General features: G+C 34.5%; 2 protein-coding genes and 1 pseudogene across 3 annotated transcripts; 2 read left to right on the top strand and 1 right to left on the bottom strand.

Moving 5' to 3' along the window:
- Positions 1-6,077: 6,077 nt before the first annotated feature.
- On the top strand, positions 6,078-7,317 carry LOC120119165 (plasmodesmata-located protein 7-like). The gene is made up of 3 exons (XM_039139042.1): positions 6,078-6,865; positions 7,020-7,133; positions 7,287-7,317. The coding sequence occupies exons 1-3, from the start codon at positions 6,118-6,120 to the stop codon at positions 7,292-7,294; spliced, it is 870 nt and encodes a 289-aa protein (XP_038994973.1). The 5' UTR covers positions 6,078-6,117; the 3' UTR covers positions 7,295-7,317.
- Positions 7,318-12,429: 5,112 nt separating this feature from the next.
- LOC120119286 lies at positions 12,430-14,368 on the top strand (annotated as a pseudogene).
- Positions 14,369-16,137: 1,769 nt separating this feature from the next.
- Positions 16,138-17,410, bottom strand: LOC120119871. 2 transcript variants are annotated; one of them, XM_039139671.1, is made up of 2 exons: positions 16,550-17,404; positions 16,138-16,498 (listed from the first exon to the last, which is right to left on the bottom strand). In XM_039139671.1, exons 1-2 carry the CDS (start codon positions 17,315-17,317, stop codon positions 16,193-16,195), a joined length of 1,074 nt encoding a protein of 357 aa, XP_038995602.1. In that variant the 5' UTR covers positions 17,318-17,404; the 3' UTR covers positions 16,138-16,192. The 2 variants fall into 2 exon arrangements, with proteins under 2 accessions (XP_038995602.1, XP_038995601.1); XM_039139670.1 differs by having other exon boundaries at positions 16,138-17,410.
- Positions 17,411-19,380: the final 1,970 nt, after the last annotated feature.

Here is a 19,380-nt window from a genome sequence, read left to right as displayed (position 1 = left end):
AAAATAATAATTATATCTCCAAAACATAAACATGTTTGAATGAATAAGATCGTGTTCATGATCGCTTGTTTAATTTTAAAAGTGTTTATGTTTAGTTTGTGTTCGTTTAAGATTTTAATATAGTATTTGTTATTTATTTTTGAAGGTGTCCATGCTCGTTCATTTAGCGTTCACGAACATTCATTTATATGTTTAAACTCCTTAATCTTTCTAGTTTAAACTTCAAATTTCACAAGGTGTTCATTTTAGTCCCTACATTCAACAATATTTAAAATGTAAAAAATGAAAAATAAATGAGTCATTAAATGAGCGTATTCATGAACATAAACAAATAATTCGATAAATGACATTGTTCGTGAACATAAACTGCAACACTCATAGCCCATGTATGTCTCGACATGCAAGCCACATATGTCACATTAACTTGACAAACATTTAATGAGCATAAAAACTTAAAATCTCGTTTATTATTTTTTTCTAAACTTTCTCTGTTTCAATTTAAAAACTTTAATCTTATTCATATGAAATTGTAAAATAAATTTAATCACTTTAAACAAGTCCATTTTCAATCAGTAAGCAAGCAGTTCATAAATGTTCAGAAATAAATAAATATATATCACTGCCTAAACATTGTTTAATTTAAAAACCACTCAAAATATTCATTTATAAATATGATTTATAAAAGTAACCCAACAGATATATTCAAACCTACGCATGAAAATCATCACGCGCTAAGTAAAATTTAGTGATGTGGAAATATAGCTAATACATAAAATACCTAAAATACAAACAATAAACTGAAAATTTAAATAAAAACAATTAAAACTTCAAATCGGGCTAGTCAAACCGTTTTTCTTCTGAAAACCTGAAAATCATCGTCTCATCATCATCAAATATCATAAATAACTTTTGTTCTTTTCATTCAAACATATTTCATAACTTTCTTTTCAATTCCATGTTCTTTTCTTTTATATACTGTCATAACTTTCACACTTACTGTCATAGCTCAATGTATATGTAAGAGAATATAAGGTACACGAGTATAAGGTGCATACTAGGCACAACACGATGTCGAATCATAACTGAAACTGCGATATGATGCACTTCAGTGCAATCATAACCCGAGCACCAACAGTGCTAAACATTAGTACACGAATGTACCAAAGCTGAACTGATAATTGATAAACACTCACTTAATGGCCTGCCAAATGTACCTATGACTCTTAATGCAACATGCAATGGGCTTATATTTATCATCATAGAATCATTTATTAATCTACGTCTGATAATTGTAAAATATCTTATAACTGGAAATTATCTGATAACTGAAAATATATGATAACTGTAAACATTTAGAATTTATCATCATAAATATCATACTTGGGCAGTTCATACCCAAAATCATTCATTAAACTTGATGAAAAATATTATAGAAATGTTTCATACTGAAAATTTATAAATCATACTGGAAAATAAAATGAAGTTGACTTATCGCAAGTCGTCCTCGATCAGATTAATTAATTAAATAAACTATACTCATTTAAACAATTTACTTATAAATCAAATATAAGGCTCATTAAGCTTTAAAATTGCTTCCACTACACAATTTATTGAAATTTCATATTCTTGCAGATTGCACTACCTTCAAATAAATATTATTTTGTATTAATTTATATATTGAAAAATTATTCCATTTGCACCAAAGAAAACTAGACTCGAATACAAATGTAACCATATAAGTAACTCCATCTAGTTCCACTTGTACAATTTATAGTGGATTTTCAAAATTTACTAACATAAGCTGTTTTTTGACAAAATTTGATGTCATGTTTTTTACCTATCACTAATTAAAAATTCACATCTTTTTCTATACTTCTCTAAATCAGTTGTCGTTTGTTCTAAACGAAATTGTACTGATAGACAAATCCAAAGGTATAAGATTCATCCTCCAAATATTTTTTTAGAATTTATGATGATTTTCTAAACTTATTGTTCAAAACATTATTTCTAGGCAGATTTTACCAACTAGTGTCATTGACTTGTTCACTAGTTCTATTAGCTTACTAAATAAACATATAAACTTGAATCACACTTCACATAACATTAGGAGTCACTTCTTAATGTAACTCTGACACTGGCTCATCGCAATCCAATGTTTGGTCGATACATATATACAAATGAGATGCACTCACCCTTGTCTCGCTATCATATCTTCTCCATGATAATCTTCTCGATCCCACATTTTTTCCTTCCCTTTCAAACTACTTAAATTACTAAATTTACCGTTGACTTGATAGCCATGTAAGTTTCGACCAAGAGAAAATAACAAGCTGAAAATGTCGATTTATCTATATTATTCAAGTATTTAATAACTTGTACATTTGGCATTTTGATAATATAATTGAATTTAATATTCAATTTAATGAAAATTTCCAAAAATACCATTAATGAGACTTGAAAATTACCAAATGCCATTGCATTTCCCTCCAATAAAATATTCCTTAGTCAAACATGAATCAACTTGACTTTGACTTTTCAATTTGATAATGCAATTTTTGAAAATTGCATTTTAGTCACTAATTTTCCACAGTTCAACCAAATCTGAAAAATTACACTGTTTGAAGCCAGATTTTATTAATATAAAATATGGAAATAATAATTCCAACCATTTTCTAACATCCTTAAAATTTTCATAAAATTCCGGTTCGATCCGACTATCCGATTTCAATACCGAACTTTATCGCTTTATAGCTTTTAACATAAATCTCGTACTGAAAATATGATTCTCACGAAAATCCTTGTTTTAGGCCAAACTATTCATTTACGGGCTAAAATATATAAATTTTTAAAAGTATATTTTTCATCCCTAAAGTTTACAAAGTTTATACTTATCCCTCAAACTTTCAAAACTTACATTTTAGTCACTATTCAAAAATTTGGGGTATTACATAAACTAACTGAACACACATTTGTTCATGTGCGTTCGTTTATTAATGAACATAAAGAAATATTCATACTCATTTATTTAGCTTAATAAACGAACATAAACTAATGTTATAAGAACAATTCAACTGTTCATGAACAATTCCTCAACTGCTTTGTTCAATTTACACCCCAACTGAATCTTACACTCTAAATATTTTCCTAACTCATACTTCTTTCATGCATGGATCGACTTCCATTTATAATATCCAGATTCAATTATGTGATTTTATTTAAAAGATTGAATGCATTATTCAATTAGACTAAGTAGTTATCGGTTGATTTAAACCTCTGTTCATTTACACCCCTACATGAATCTTACACTCTAATTATTTTCCTAACCCATACTTCTTTCATGCGTAGATTGACTTTCGTTTTCAATATCAGGATCAATTCTTTGACTATGTTTAAAAGATTTAATGTCGTATTCCGTTTTAAATTATTATCCTTTGAATTTGCATGCCCATGATGTTCTTTGCTGGTGGGTTAGCAAATTATGGAATTATTTGGTAAAAAGCGAATACAAGTTCAGATATGGAACTATATTGCAGAAATCATGAATGATTAAATTAGCGGGAGTTCTATGGGATTAAATTGTGGGTTCTTAAAATGACGGTCCTGATAGGTTGATAATTTAGAATATAAATTTAGCTGTTTAATATATTTTTAAAAATTTAGCAATTATAAGTGGAAACTATGGTAGAACATAGAAGAACCAATCATTCCACTTATTTTAATAAAAAAGTAATAATATCCGACTGCCAGGCCCTTCCCCTCTGCTGACGTAGTTTCTTCTTCCTTTTTCCTTTGAAAAAGGCAGCCAACCCAAAGATGAACAATGGAGCAATTAACACTTGCTTCGATGAATACAGTTGTTTTTGTGTCCTCATTCGTTAAAGCTCGCTGCATTATAGGGACCTTTTTACAAAGTTGGAAACCTCAAAAGAATAGAATCCAAATTTATTTATGGATTCCGACGCAAGTAATTTTGCTCTTCCTTAAAGTCTATTAAATTAGTAAAGCATCTAAAAACATAAATGAACTGTGATTAAATATATAAACTTTGATTAAATCATGTAGTTTGCTATACAAATTTTGATTTAATATATAACTTTTGATTTAATATAATTATATATGATCTTGATTTGATGTAATTTTTATAAATAAATAATATCATTATCAACATGACACTATAAAATGTGTATTTAAAATCATTTTTTAATATATAGAATTAAATCAAAAATAAAATTTGATGTATACTATCACATAAATTTATATTTCATGTATCATATTTACCTTAAATTAAAATTAATATATAATTCTATTAAAAAATTAATATATAATTATAAGATATAACCATTCGAAAATCAAGTGAATCTGAATTTAAAATCAATAATTTATTTTTCTGAAAATACTACTTAATCCAAAAACAAAAGTATGCAAGAACAATTAAATGAAGTATAATCTGAATTACTATGACCTTACAAATCTGTCATACGAAGGATAAGATTGAGACACAGAGAACTTGAGTGTATTTGACTCTTAGTATTGTTAGATTTCTTGGTTTATCGGTTGTCTTTTCTTGGAAATATAAATCTTAGCTCCGAAAGTGTGAGATTAGTCCCTCTTTATTCTAGGGAATGTCATAAGTAACTTACTATTTAACATAGCAAGAAATCTAATTAAATTATGTTTTCTACTGTCAATCAATTTACAATAGAATAAATTTATTACTTTTAATTAAATTATATTCATTATAAAAGACTCACTGTTTTCAATTAAATTAAATATTTTACTTTTTTTTTCTAATTTTTTTTAAGTTTTGTATGTCTACCGTTTGAATTTTATTAAATTCAAATCGAACTCTAATCATAGTAAAACTTTAAAAACTTTGATTAATCGCTAGAAGTTTTGTGTACTGTAAAAATTATGATATTATAGGTGTCAAAATTTCTAACGCTTCACTATAGTTTTTAACTGATGTTATAGAAATTTTACCGTATCGATTAAAAGTTTTGTTTAATGAAATATCGTTTAGAAGATGCATATAAAATTTATACAATATATTTTTTAAAAAATTATAAATACAATTATAATCATATTTACGAATAATCCATAAATATTAAAAAATTATTATCAGATTAAAATATTAAAAATATAATAAGACGAATAACTAAAATATATAGTAATATAATCCTTACACAATAAAAATTTAACTCAAAATTTAGTAATAATATTTAAACCTAAATCCTAATGAAACCGTAGCACACAAGAATTGAGTTTCATCGATAACAGTTCATTTTTAACAATTATGCACAGCCGTGAAAGCTTCCGCAATCCGAAGCCTTGAGGGTTTGGTTCCAACCTTTGTGAGTTTGCACACTCACTTAGTTTGGGTAAGGCTTACTTAGTCGCCGGGAAGACCGAGGAGCGTCTAAAGCGTCTAAGGCCACATGACCCGTCAGACCTTGACTCTGATATTCCGACGGTGAGAGGCGTCGAAGTTCTGGGGGCGTGACAAGTGGTATCAGAGCGAGTCGTTGTGGGCAAGCAACGATCGTTTCGACCAAGTTTGGTGGAAGGTGCGAATCGGGTAAGTTCTGTTTACTTACTCTTTGTTCAATTTAATTTGATAATTGATATGGGGCACAAGAAAAGAGGAGTTTCCGCACGCAAAGGCAAGGAGTGCCATGGTGGGAAACGGGAAGAGAGTCCGTTGGGCTCAAGAGCATCGTCGGTGTCCAAGCATGAGGATGCCGTGACGAGTTCACAAAGAATGCTGGAGGCAACTATAGCACACCAAAGGGAGCCGGTTCTCGAGGTAGAGAAGCTCAAGACATTTCATAATTAGGAGGTCTTCTACGGAAACTACTCTTAACCTGGTGTTGGAGGCAAACTACTATCTTACCTCCTCTTATCCCATCTATATCGAAAAAAAGGGACAACCACGTGGGTGTATAAAAAAAATGAAGTTTATATATATATATATATATATATATATATATATATATATATATATATATATATATATATAATTATAAATGAAAGCGTCAATTAAGACCATTCATCCCTTTGGGTAAATATGAGATGCCATATAGTCTGTGAACCCCTCACTCTCCCTTAAGCAAAGCGACAATGGTGACTTCTTCTCTGCTTTCGCTCTCCTTTTTTCTCATCTCTTTCTCCTTTCTCCCCGTCCAAACAATACTCTCTTCTTCGACAGATGCCTTCGTCTTCGGGGGCTGCACCCAACAAAAATACACACCCGACTCACCCTACGAATCCAACCTCAATTCGCTGCTCACATCCCTGGTTAACTCAGCCACTTACTCCTCCTACAACAACTTCACCATCATGGCCTCAAGTCCCCAAGATGTCGTCTACGGCCTTTACCAGTGCCGCGGGGATCTTTCGATGCCGGACTGCGCCACCTGCGTCGCCCGCGCAGTGAGTCAAACCGGGTCCTTATGCCCCAGCGCGTGCGGTGGCGCGGTACAGCTTGAAGGCTGCTACGTCAAGTACGACAACGCCACGTTCCTGGGAGTTGAGGATAAGAATGTGGTGACGAAGAAGTGTGGGCCGTCTGTGGAGTATGAGAAGGAGTCGGATATTGTGGGGCGGAGAGATGCGATGATGGCGGGGTTGATGGGCGGAGGAGGGTTGTTCAGAGTGGGTGGGTCGGGGGAAGTTCAGGGTTTGGCCCAATGTGTGGGGGATCTCAGCTTAGCTGAATGCCAGGATTGTTTGTCGGCCGCCATCCAACGGCTGAAAACCGAATGCGGCGCTGGTACTTATGGTGATATGTATTTAGGCAAGTGTTATGCTAGATTCTCCACTTCTGGCTCTCGAGATAATGATCACTATTATCCCAAATCCCATAACGGTAAAATCTCTCATACACACCCTTCTTCTTTTTTTAAGTTAGGTTAGAGTTTCGATTAAGTTTTATTTCCAATTACATAATTGTATTATTTAAAAAAATAAGAGCAAGGCAGTAAAAAAATGATGATTTTGTTATGATTCAATGAAAAATGTAGATAAATCTAACATGGACGGTGAGAAGACATTTGCAATTATCATTGGATTATTGGCTGGGATCGCTCTGCTCATCATTTTCCTTGCTTTCCTAAGAACAGTGGTGGACCGAAATGGTAAATTACTTAAACTTTGTTAATTTTAACTAAAGTTGATTACATGCATCTTCTAATATTAATATATATTAGAACAAAGAGAAAAGGTGAAATTCTATCTTTGATTCAGAAATATACTGACACGATTCTTTGGATTTTAATTGATGAATGCAGGTAAATAAGATTCCAACTTCTTTTCCAGAATTGATTTGCTTTTATTCTTTTTTTTTTTTTTGCTTTAGTTTTTCATTCATGATGTCCAACTTTTCCCCCCAAAAAAAGAGAGCATGCACAATGCAAAGTTATAAAGGGAAAAAGAGCTAAGATTCCACTTCACAAACTTGGCTTTTTCTTGTATCGTCTAAATGTCAACAAAGCATGTTGTTGTTGATGTAAATGGTGTTTCTTTTGTAATTTTAGTTGTGTATGTATTCATCTTTTTCATTGCTTTGCCCCAAGTTTTCTCCCTTTTCTATTGATAATAAAATTTCAGCCCCCAAGAGGGGGTTACAAAATTAGAAAATACTGAATCAAAGGCAATCGTTCAAAATAAAACTTAACACTGGTGAAATTAAAGCATAAATTTTATGTTAAATAAACGAATTTATACAATTTTAAAATACATAAATTATAAAAAAATTTCAAAATTTCAACCCTGTTAATCTTAGACTCGCCTAATAATACGAACAAACGAGAAATTATTAGATAGATCTGTCTCATCCCGTCTTCCGTAGTTTCAGCTAATAAGATTCATCCATTTCAAACTAACTTCCAAGAAACTAATCACTCGTTAACATATGAGAAAGAAGTGAAAATTCACCTCAAGAAAAGAAAGATAAATTCCATTGATTGAGACTATAAATGATGTAATAAACCAAATCCATCTTATAATTTTGTCTTAAGGGTCACCTTTGCTCTTTTAGTTGACCCAAATTATCATTTTCGTCAATATCGTATTTTCGTATCAATTTAACCCTCAAAATTGTTTAATTGCATCATTCTATATTCTACCCTTAACTTAAAACCTAAAATTATAAATCTCAAATTAGCATTTGGGGTTTAGGGTTTAAATGTTATGGGATTATGGTTTAGGGTATAAATTTATAATTTAGAATTTTAAGTTAATGGTATAGTATAGAATGATGTAATTGAATAATTTTTTACTACAGGGTAAAATTTACCCTTTTTCCTATAAATTTTCTATTACAAGACACAATTATTAACAAAATGCATAACTTTCGATTCTAGTCAACTGCATGATCGCCCCAGAACGACACCAACTGAAGGCTACCTTCTGGAGCTTCTGGTCCAACCGTCCCAGCTACGACAACCCAAGAGCTAATCACAGGGACAAGCCTGTGACACCCAGGCTTCAATGAAATCAATGCCAGTAGCTTTAAAAAATAGAACCACCACTACAATACTTCCAGTTTAATACAGCAATATAAATCAAACTACCAACAATCAGAAGCTCCAAGCAAGGCAAGCAACCACCCACTGAATAGAGCAGGATCAGATCTCCTTGTAGAAAATAGCATTACAACTCATCTCAGAGGGCTAACACCAATCTCGAAATAAACACAAACCATTCCAGAGGTAAAAAACACCAACTTTTGATGACATACCACTTACCTCTCAACCACGAATCTACAAGCGAAAGAATTTGGACATCTAATAAAATCCTGAACTCTTGAAACCAGACAAGGTCATTTGCTGTTGCACCAAATACCGATTCAGAGAAGGGCTACCTCAAGGATTTGGGCATTATTTAGGATCTTGTTTTTGAACATCACCTCATTTCTACATAGCCATGTTGACCAAATTAGCCCAAAAGTGCCATTCTCCAGATTGGCTTGCACTTTGATTGAATAGGTTGATGATCCCAGCAAAATATAAATGATCTACAATTCCCTGGGACAATCATTTTTGTATTCCAATAGCTACACCACCTTTGCCACACACTCCAAATAACCTTACAGTGTCAGAATAGATGGACTACTGATTCTGTGTCCGATTTGCAGAAAATACATACAACCTCCCCAAAGTTCACAACACTGCGCTTGGCGAGTTCCCCTAAAGTTGAGATTTTGTGATGAACAAGTTTTCAGACAAACGTTTCAACCTTTGGGGGGTGAAGTTCGCCAACACCAATTTCCAAATAGGATACTTCTCGATTAAAGACTTCGAGACAACCCACCAAAAATTGCGAGGTGAAAACTCACCATTCGGGCAGCCATTCCATTCCCACAATCCATTTGACATAACGCCAAACTCGCATATTTTCCCATCTTCAAGGCGCGGAAAATATCCTCGGAAAGGATCCTTTAAGCGATAGAACTTTGGTCATTCCAAAATTCAATCGAACTCCCATTGCCTACGACACACTTGATATTTTTTCAGAACGGATCATCCGACTTGGTTAAAGGTAAACCCAGGAAGATTTTTTTTAGTTCAAATGGGCGGGACGGTAAACATCTATTGTCATACCCATACTTTGCATCAACTACTTTCTTCCACATAGAGTCAGATTCGACACTATACCTCAATAACCATTTATTTAGGAGTGCATGGTTTTGAAGGCGCATATCATAGAAACTCAGACACTCCAATTCTCTTGGTCTGCAAACATTGTCCCATTTCACCCAATACATCGCCTATTCGAATCCGATCTCCATAAGAACTTTGCAACCAATTTGTTTAGCTCCGATGCTATCGAAGTGGGCATTAAAAAAAATAGGAAGTACACTGGGAGAGCGGAAAGGATCAACTTTATCAAGGTTATCCGTCCTCCAAAGGAAAGGTATTTACCTTTCCATCCTCCTATCCTTAGGCTAACCTTTTCAATGTTAGACTTCCAAATATATTGAGAGTTACTCACTCTTCCTGATAGAAGCTCAAAATATATAGAAGGCAGATTTCCCCAACCACAATCGAAGTGGGCGGCCCACTCTTGAATGTGTCTATCTTCGACATTGATCCCGAAAAGGGAAGATTTCTTCATGTTGAGCTTCAGGCCAGAAACGACTTCAAACAGTCTATAAGAACTTTCTTTATGTCTAGAACCGACTCAGCACTCGCTTCAGAGAATACAATTAAATCGTCTGCATATTGGATATGAGAAATGAGGAAACTACCCGCTCAAACCGGGATACCTTTACACAACCCAACTTCCACAGCTTTGTTCAACATGGGACTTAGCGCTTCTCCTACAATATTAAAGTGAAAAGGGGATAATGGACAGCCTTGCCTAAGGCCTGTCCAAATTTTGAAACTAACGGACACCCATTCACCAGAACTGCAATGGACGGAGAGAAGATACACATATAAATCCAGCGGTGCCACAGTTTCCCAAAGCCCATTTTCTATAGAACAAAATCCAGAAAGGCCCAATCGACAGAGGCGTAGGCCTTTTGAAAGTCAGCTTTGAAGATAACTGCTCCCCTCTTCCTTCTAACCAAATCATCGATGGTTTCATCTGCAATGAGAGAGCAATCCGCAACTTGTTTGCCTGCGATGAACACAAACTAATTTTGACTGACGATTTCATTTATGCACATTGCTAATCTTCTAGAGAGAATGCGGGATAGAATCTTGTACATACTGCCCACCGAATATATTGACCTGAAGTCATCAATTCGGACAACATCTGATTTCTTTGGTGTAAGAATGATAAAAGATTTATTTATGTCGGCCTCATTTAGAACCCCTCTATGGAAGTCGACAAAGGACATAACTCCGCCTTTGAAGAGGACCAGAACTTCTAAAATTTTAATTATTAAACCTTACAGAAGAATACACGAGAGTTTGGAAAATACTGAACAATTATTGATCAAGACATGACTTTCTTATAATTTATTGAATAAGGCTGAAAAAAACTTACCTCAACCAGGAAAAACAAAAATCGACTTGAGCCTAAAAAGGGTAAGTCCCAGCGGCATCGGGGTTAGTCAACTAAGCAAGCTATTCGTTTATAAGAAAAAAATATTTTAGATTTTTAATTATTAAACCTTATTCATGGTAAAAAATAATTGGCCGTCGTTTATATTTTAACTAAGAGGGGTTATTTGAGTAATTATTAAAAATAAAAATATATATACGAGAGTTTTCCTGGTTGAGGTACGTTTTTTTAGTCTTATTCAATAATATATATACGAGCGCTTTTTAGCATTATTTGAGTAATTATTAAAAATAAAAAATACTTTGATTATTAAACCTTCTAAAATTTATAAATATGTAAAAGAATTACAAAAATCTAAAATAATAATCGGCTTCGTTTAACAAATTTATTATTTCTTCGGTAATTGTTTTAATTCAATAAAAATTAAAAATTCGATGGTAAAAAATAATAAAAAAGTGAAAGGATAAAATGAAAATAGAATTAGAACTCCGAACAAACCATAAGTAATAAAGCATGTGGCTTCTTACCACACACAACTCCAAAATCCACAGGGTTTATTTTTCTGATCAATGTTCCCATTTCTAGCCTTCCTTAATCTCATCACCTCTCTTTGTTTTTCATCTATTTTTGTCTCCAATAATATGTACATGGTTTTGATCATATATAATCCAATCATCAAAATAATATAATTATCTTGTTTTATTAAAATTTTAAACTTTATAGTTGTAATGTATTAATTCTCCAAAACTCAATGAGCAAAATTCAGAAACGGATCTATTTGTTTTTCGGTTAATAATAGATTCTTGAGTTCTATATTTTGGTCTCATATTTATTTATATTTTACTTCTATATTATTTATTTATATTTTCAATATCATATTTTTATTAAATAATCATATAGCAAATTATCAAAATCTCACCGTTTTTCTCCTTTTATTTTTTAGCGTAAATATTCAATCCTTCAAATATTTAATATATTAGCATCAAAAGGCCTTATTTTGAAAATCAGAAGTAAATGAAATTTGGAGGTTACCCGTTAAACCCGACTAAGAAGTGTAATTCCCACAATTCCGCAATAAATTATACAATTATATCCCCCCAAAAGAAGTTTACAAATAATAAAGAAGACAAATCCCGTTGCTTCTTTTCTTCATCTTCTTCCTCGAATACTTAATGCTGCTCAGCAACTTGAACATCAATCTTTACATTCCTTAACCCTGGCTCTTATTTTTTACTGAAATCAAATCAAACCAGATTCATAAAATTCACAAGTTCCCATTATTAGAAAAAAAAACCAAAAGCATAAACCTTGTAACCATTCACATTGGCGTTGGCCACTACTAAAATTCTCAAACAACCCTTTGCATCATCATCTTCATCCCAATCTCTTGATCTCTGGCAATCCATTTCCACTTCCAGAAAGAAAATACTTTTTCTTTTTCTCAGCCACGAAAGCTATGAAACCGAATTCATACATAATATGTTTCTCCTTGTTGTTATGGGCAACAATGTTGGTCACTACTGCAAACTCGGATCTAGCTTCCGACAGGGCTGCCTTGTTGTCTCTTCGAGCAACTGTGGGTGGAAGCTCACTTTTATGGAATCTCTGGAGCAGTGCATGTAATTGGACCGGTGTACTTTGTGTGCATAACAGAGTGGTGGAGTTAAGACTCCCTGGAAAGGGACTGTCCGGTCAGCTTCCCATTGCCATTGGCAACTTAACACAGCTTCGTACCCTTTCGCTTCGTTTCAATGCTCTATCCGGGCTGATACCGTCCGGCTTCGCTGAGCTTACTTCCCTTCGGAACCTATACTTACAAGGGAATCAATTTTCCGGTGACATCCCTGAGTTCTTGTTCTCTTTGCAGAACTTGGTTAGACTTAACCTTGCAAACAATAATTTCACAGGTACGATCCCTGCTAGTGTTAACAATTTGACTAGGTTGGCTACTTTGCATTTGGAGAACAATCACTTGTCTGGTTCAATACCAGATATTGGCTTGCCTACACTTGTGCAATTTAATGTTTCTTTTAATCGGTTATACGGATCGATCCCGAAAGGTTTATCGAGCAAGCCGAAAACTGCTTTCGAAGGGAATCCTTTATGTGGGGAGCCTTTGGTGTCTTGTAATGGAACTAAACATAGTGGCAGCAGTACTAGCAGTGACACTACATTGTCTGGTGCAGCCATTGCTGATATTGTTGCTGGTTGTGTGTTGGTTGTTTTGTTCATGTTGATTCTTGTAGTATTTTTATGTAAAAGGAAGGGTGCTACGAAAACAGAGACGAGAATTATTGATCCTCCAAGACAGGCCGAGATAAAGCAATAGGGAAGAGTGATGCTATTGCTAAGACTAGTGGGAGGAAAAAACTCGTGTTCTTCGGTGACGCGTCGAGGTTCTTCGACCTGGAGGATTTATTGAAGGCGTCTGCGGAGGTCTTAGGGAAGGGAACATTTGGGACGGCCTATAAGGCCACTATGGAGATGGGGGTGATTGTTGCAGTGAATAGGTTAAAGGATGTGGTGGCATCGGAGAAGGAATTCAAGGAGAAGATGGAGGTCATCGGAGCAATGAATCACCCGAACTTTGTCCCGATGAGAGCCTATTACTTCGGTGCGAACGAGAAACTCGTTATTTACGATTACATGCCTATGGGACGCTTGTCTGCACTTCTCCATGGTGAGTGCATTGTGTTCTGTTCTTTTTTAATAATTAACAAATGAGTATATTATTATCATTATTGAGCAGGTAACAAAGGAGCTGGAAGCACTCCATTGAATTGGAATACAAGGTGTGGCATTGCCCTTGGAGCTGCCAGAGGCATTGCATACCTACATTCTAAGGGATCCGGAATCTCCCATGGAAACATCAAATCGTCAAATGTCCCATTCACTATGTCGTACGATGCTTGTGTATCTGATTTCGGCCTTGTTCAGTTTTCTGGCCCCTCATCAACCCCCAACTGTGTCGATGGCTACCGTGCTCCGGAAGTAACCGATGCTAGTAAAGTTTCCCAAAAAGCCGATGTCTACAGCTTTGGGATACTGCTTCTTGAACTGCTAACTGGTAAGGCACCCACACATGCTCTATTGAATAAGGAGTAGACCTTCCAAGATGGGTTCAATCCATAGTTCGAGAGGACTGGACAGCTGAGGTATTCGACCCCAAACTTGAGAGAGACCAGAACGTGGAGAAGGATATGATCAAGCTTCTACAGCTTGCCGTCGATTGCACGGTTCAATATCCCAACAAACGTCCTTCGATGTCCGAGATGATAACTCGAATTGAGGAGCTCCATTGACATAGCTCAGAAAGAGAGACTCATCAAACTCATGAGGCAGACGATGGGTCGGTTGATGCAGGTAGTCCACCATCTGCTGCAAAGGATTAAAAATATCAGCAATCTTTGAATACTTCAGTTCCTATTTTCAGTATTTCTTTGATATAGTTGATTGTTCGTTTATTCTTAGGTTCATTACATTATATATAACAGTTGCACGTACCTTTCATTTTCCCTCAATAGTTTCCCCACATCAGTTCTTATTCCCCTTGTCATTTTCCATCAGTTTACTTTGGATGACTGATCTATTCATTTCAGTTTGGATGAGCACAAATGATCTAAATGATTTACTTTGTATCTTAATTTTCCAAGAAAAAGAGGAAAAATAGTACCAGCTTCCAATGTTAATGGCTTTGGCATTGGTTGGGGTGAAAGAAAAAGATAAAGAGCATAGATTCTTGGGTTTTAATTATCTATTCACTATGTTCTTTTTACTGAAATATAGTTAAATTTACTTTTTTTCTTCTTCTCTAAAATGGGTTCCTAAGCAAAATAGTTGATTGAAATCAATTTACAAGCTATCCTATAAACATCTAAATATTGCATGTGGGATTGTAAGTAATTTCCTGACAAAATAATATAGAATAAGAAAATGAAGAAAGATTTATACTTTTATTTCACTCTTGACATTTGCATTTACTTCTATTTTTCCTTGTTCCAATAGTTTTAGCGGTCAGAGCATCTTCTTCTTTTGGAGCTAATTCTTTGACCCACCAGAGAGTTATTGATTTCCCAACGTCAAGGAAGTAGACGACTAGGGGAAGAAGAAGATACCAGGGAGAGGCATCAACAAGAGCATATCGCCGCTCATCTGAATACTTCAAATGACACAGTACCTGCATAGCCTAACTAAAGGGGGACAACCTTAAATATATGCCTCAGCATGTTGACCCAAGAGAGGAAAAATGGAAGAGGCAGAAAATATATCCAGAGTCGATCTTAATATCTACCATCTCCGGCACAATTAATAATCTCAATTCTAATAAGATAGAGAATTCATTGCAACAGAATTTTTTTCCTTTTATTTCTTAAGGATAGTTCAGTGAGTAGAAATTATTATTTCCTTACACATGCAAAGCATTCATTACATTAGTCGAGTGATATGGATCGTGCTTGGACAAGAGTTTCTACTGTGGCCGAAATTCAATATAATATAAATAATTAAAATTTAATTATAAAATATATAAATATGAATGTAAAGTATTTTTAAATATTTTTAATATATTTGTTTAAAATTTAAAATGTAATCTTTATACTTTATCTTTTTATACATTAATTTTAAAATATCTATAAGACTGTCCATAGCTCCATCATGAGCAATGGCTGGCGATTCATATCTGATGAAATGAAGGCTTGCAGGTCATATACAATACATGTCTGTGCACAACTAAAACGCTTGTCGATTCAAGTAGTATCAGAAGAAACACAAACAAGAAAATGAACATTACTTGTTAAAAGAATGTGATAAAAAACTACAAAATCCAATGCAGAAAAGCTACGTCATTGAATCATACTGGAGGGAATCAGCAAGATCAATGCTGCTACTATATGTTGCCAAGAACAAAATTGGATGTGAATCATACAATGTTATAAGACTATAGTATACAAGTACGTGAATATTCGGCTTTCAATCATTATCAAAAATAGAACAGCAGAAAAATGAATTAGAAAAACAAAGAATTTCGACATATAATGACAGAAAGTTTACTTGTGTGCTAATCCAAAGCCAATATTGACAATTGAGCATCCGTGTGTGCGTGTGAGCGTGCCTGTGTATGTTTTTTTCTCTCTCTGAGGGTCGAGCACTTGCCGAGCATGCTGTAAAACCATTGTGGGGGACTTCAAAGGTTCTGATGTGATTCAATGAGCAACGCATTTAGCATGATCTGAACAGCAGCCTCATAGATGACTGCATCATAATGCATACCATCAGATGTACAACGCGGTCCGCAATTCCAAGTCAATGACTGGATATCTAACAATACCAGAGGACCACCGGTTTGGTGTAAGAGCCTACTGTCACCAAGAGCCCTGTCATAGGCATGCCACATTGCATCGCTCATCTTCGCCCTCTTCTCCTGCGTATTCAACATCCCATTGATGAGCATGGGCATCCCCAGCCAAAACAAATGGGGCGATTTAACAGAGACCGAACCAGTGAGTGGCCCATTCATGCCTAACTCGGGTGAAAATGGCAACAAAGACATCACGGAACTTTTCAACACCCTCAAGGCCAAATCGTAATCCGAAGCATTGGTGACATGAAGCAGATGCCAAAGACCAGCCCCCATCACCATTACATCAGGGTAATTTCTTTTAGCCAAAATCGAGTTAGTCAAATTCACAACATAAGGCGCCCAAACAAAATCCAATGTCACACCAATTTCATCAATAAAAGTGCTGTAATCACTATGCCTTTTGAACAAATCAGTTCTAACCGAGTCCATGCGCTGAGCTTGGGGGCCCAAAATCAAATTCAACAAGGAAAGGGCGAAAAATCGAGCTTGGGAATCGCCTGCGACCACCACCCAGGAACCATTTAACAAGTCGGAGGCATCGGATTTAGACAACTTCTGAAAGTCGCAAGCGTTGAGCTTGGGGGATTTGGACCAATCCCAGCGTTTGTCATACAAATCGAGAGACGAAGAGACGTTGTGGGTGGCGTTGAAACGTTGAAGAGAGACGCTGGGCTTGACATTCCATGAAATGTCGTTAACCAAATTGATGCAAGAAGAGCGGTGATAGAAGACGACGACGGAAGAAACGGAGGTAACGAAATCAGAAACGGAAGGGAAATAGGGAGTGAAATGGACGCAAACAGCCAGAGTAATGAAAAGAACACCGCTGAAAAGCAACATCCTGTTTCGGCTCAGATGCCAACCAGCCATCACCACCGGGATCAACACCACCAAGCAGGCAGCCGCCGCTCCCAGCTGCACCGCCCCAAGCATCGTCATCAGCGTCATCTTCTTCTTTTCCTCTCCTTTTCCTTTCCCCAATCATAGATCTGGGACTTTCTCGAATCTCCCTTCTGGCAAGTCTAGTCCTTTTTCTCTTCCTTAATTGGCTTCCCAACAAAGCCAAAGCGGAAACGAATGGGACAACCTAGTTTTTTTTTTAATCAAATCTAAAAACGAATATCAGTTTTTTCCTAACCCAAAAATTAGAACTTATTCATTTCTTTTTTTAAATTTCACCCTCGAAATAATTAATAACGAAAGTCACAGCTTTTTTTATCTCATTAATTAAAATAAATAAATTACGCCATGTATCACTTATTATGAGAAAGTTTATAATTGGGACATCATTTTTTTTAAATCACAATTAAATTATTCTATCTATCTATCTATCTATCTATATATTGTAACAGTTAGACCACTTTGTTATTTAACGTGTAATAGACATTAAATTTTAAATAAAATATACCAAGGTATTCTAAATATTAACCATGTAACATGTTACAAACATGTCACTCAATTTCAAAAATTATAATCAAACCATTCAATTAATTTGTTTACATTACATTATGACTTTCTAGAGACCTTCAAAAAGGCCTCAATGTCCACGCAAATTCGATAAGATGACCGAGTCTCTTTTATTGGGAGTTAGGATAAAACAAATTAGAGATTTAAAGTTTTAAATTGAGGGTTTCACGTGAATTAAAAAAGGGTAAAAAAAGTTTACGTGGATCTTATTGAGATAAAATAATATTATTAAATGGTCTACATCATCATTGTCACAACAAATAATATTATCTCGTTAAATCATTAATGGTGGAGTGACATAACTAAACGTAAAACTAAATGTTAGTGTTAAAATTGAAAAAAAAATTAAAAGTTCAATAGCATAAATGAATTAGCACTCAAATTTTGGTGTTATCTAGAATAATTTTCCCTTCACTTTATGACTAATTCTTTTAAAAATATCAAAAAATCATCAAACATGATAAAAAAATAAAAAATTGCTAATATAAAAACTAAAATTAAAAAAAAAAGTTCAAAGTTTTAAAATATCTGGTCAAATCAAACTAAATTCGCCTATCAACCCTACAGAGGTAGATTTGGTCATAGAACTGCGTAAATAACATGTATGTTACTTTAATCCAAATGGGGAAAAAAGATTTTAGGAGAATAGCTTAAGTTGTTAACAGAAGCCCCAAAACATTATGTATGTAATTCCGCTATTTTATAGGGTAAATTACACCATTCCTCATTTAATTTTACTTTCTTTTCTATTTTATTCATCGATACTTTTAATTTTTCTATTTTGTTCACTGAACTTTATAGATCAAATCGTTTTGCTCATTATGCTGTTAACTTTTAACGATGTTATGACATGACACAAACATCAAAACAACGTCGTTTTGAATCATCTTCTTTCCCTCATTTTCTCTCTACTTTGCAAATAAGGTGACCGTCTGTCGCCGTCGGTCATCACGTCATTTTCATTCCGGCCACCATCTACCGTCTTTGATGGTGGTCGTTTGGTCTAAAAATTCATGAGTTGGTTCTTCTCAACCCCTGAGTTCGAATCTAGTCTTATTCACCAGAAAATGTCCCAAAATTCATGAATCTCAAATGAAACGTTTCGACTTCCTCACTTTCAATCTCTAATTCGTGGACTTCGGAGCAAGTTCTGCAAAGTGGAGGTCGGATTCAGACTCAAGGTGTCGAGGCGAAGCGACACATGAAATTTGAGATTGAACGACCACCATCTACGGTGGTCGACGGTGGCATCCGACGACCTTCTATTTTTATTTTATAATTGGGTGAGTAAAATAGGAGAGAGAGTAAAATTCAGTGAGGAACAATGTAATTTATCCTTTATATTTTCAATTATGTTATATTAAATATAAAATAATGACACATCATCACAATGATAAAGAGATAACGACAGAGTGAGTAAAATGATTCAATTTGTAAAATTCAGTGAGCAAAATAATAAAATTAAAAATACGATTAGTAAAATAGAATAGAGAAGTAAAATTTAGTGAGGAACGATATAATTTACCCTTTCTTATATACATAAT

Source organism: Hibiscus syriacus, unplaced genomic scaffold (genome assembly GCF_006381635.1).
Source record: "Hibiscus syriacus cultivar Baekdansim isolate YM2019G1 unplaced genomic scaffold, ASM638163v2 tig00110332_pilon, whole genome shotgun sequence".
NCBI classification, from domain to species: domain Eukaryota; kingdom Viridiplantae; phylum Streptophyta; class Magnoliopsida; order Malvales; family Malvaceae; genus Hibiscus; species Hibiscus syriacus.
The sequence above is the reverse complement of the archived record's forward strand: the minus strand, read 5'-3'. Positions and strand labels throughout refer to the sequence as shown.

What these genes read in the sequence shown, in the direction of transcription:
- LOC120119871 (XM_039139670.1), bottom strand. Translation starts at nt 17,317, where the DNA reads ATGACGCTGATGACGATGCTTGGGGCGGTGCAGCTGGGAGCGGCGGCT.
- LOC120119165 (XM_039139042.1), top strand. Translation starts at nt 6,118, where the DNA reads ATGGTGACTTCTTCTCTGCTTTCGCTCTCCTTTTTTCTCATCTCTTTC. An exon ending in TTATCCCAAATCCCATAACG is followed by an intron (nt 6,866 to 7,019) that starts GTAAAATCTCTC and finishes TGAAAAATGTAG; the next exon opens with ATAAATCTAACATGGACGGT.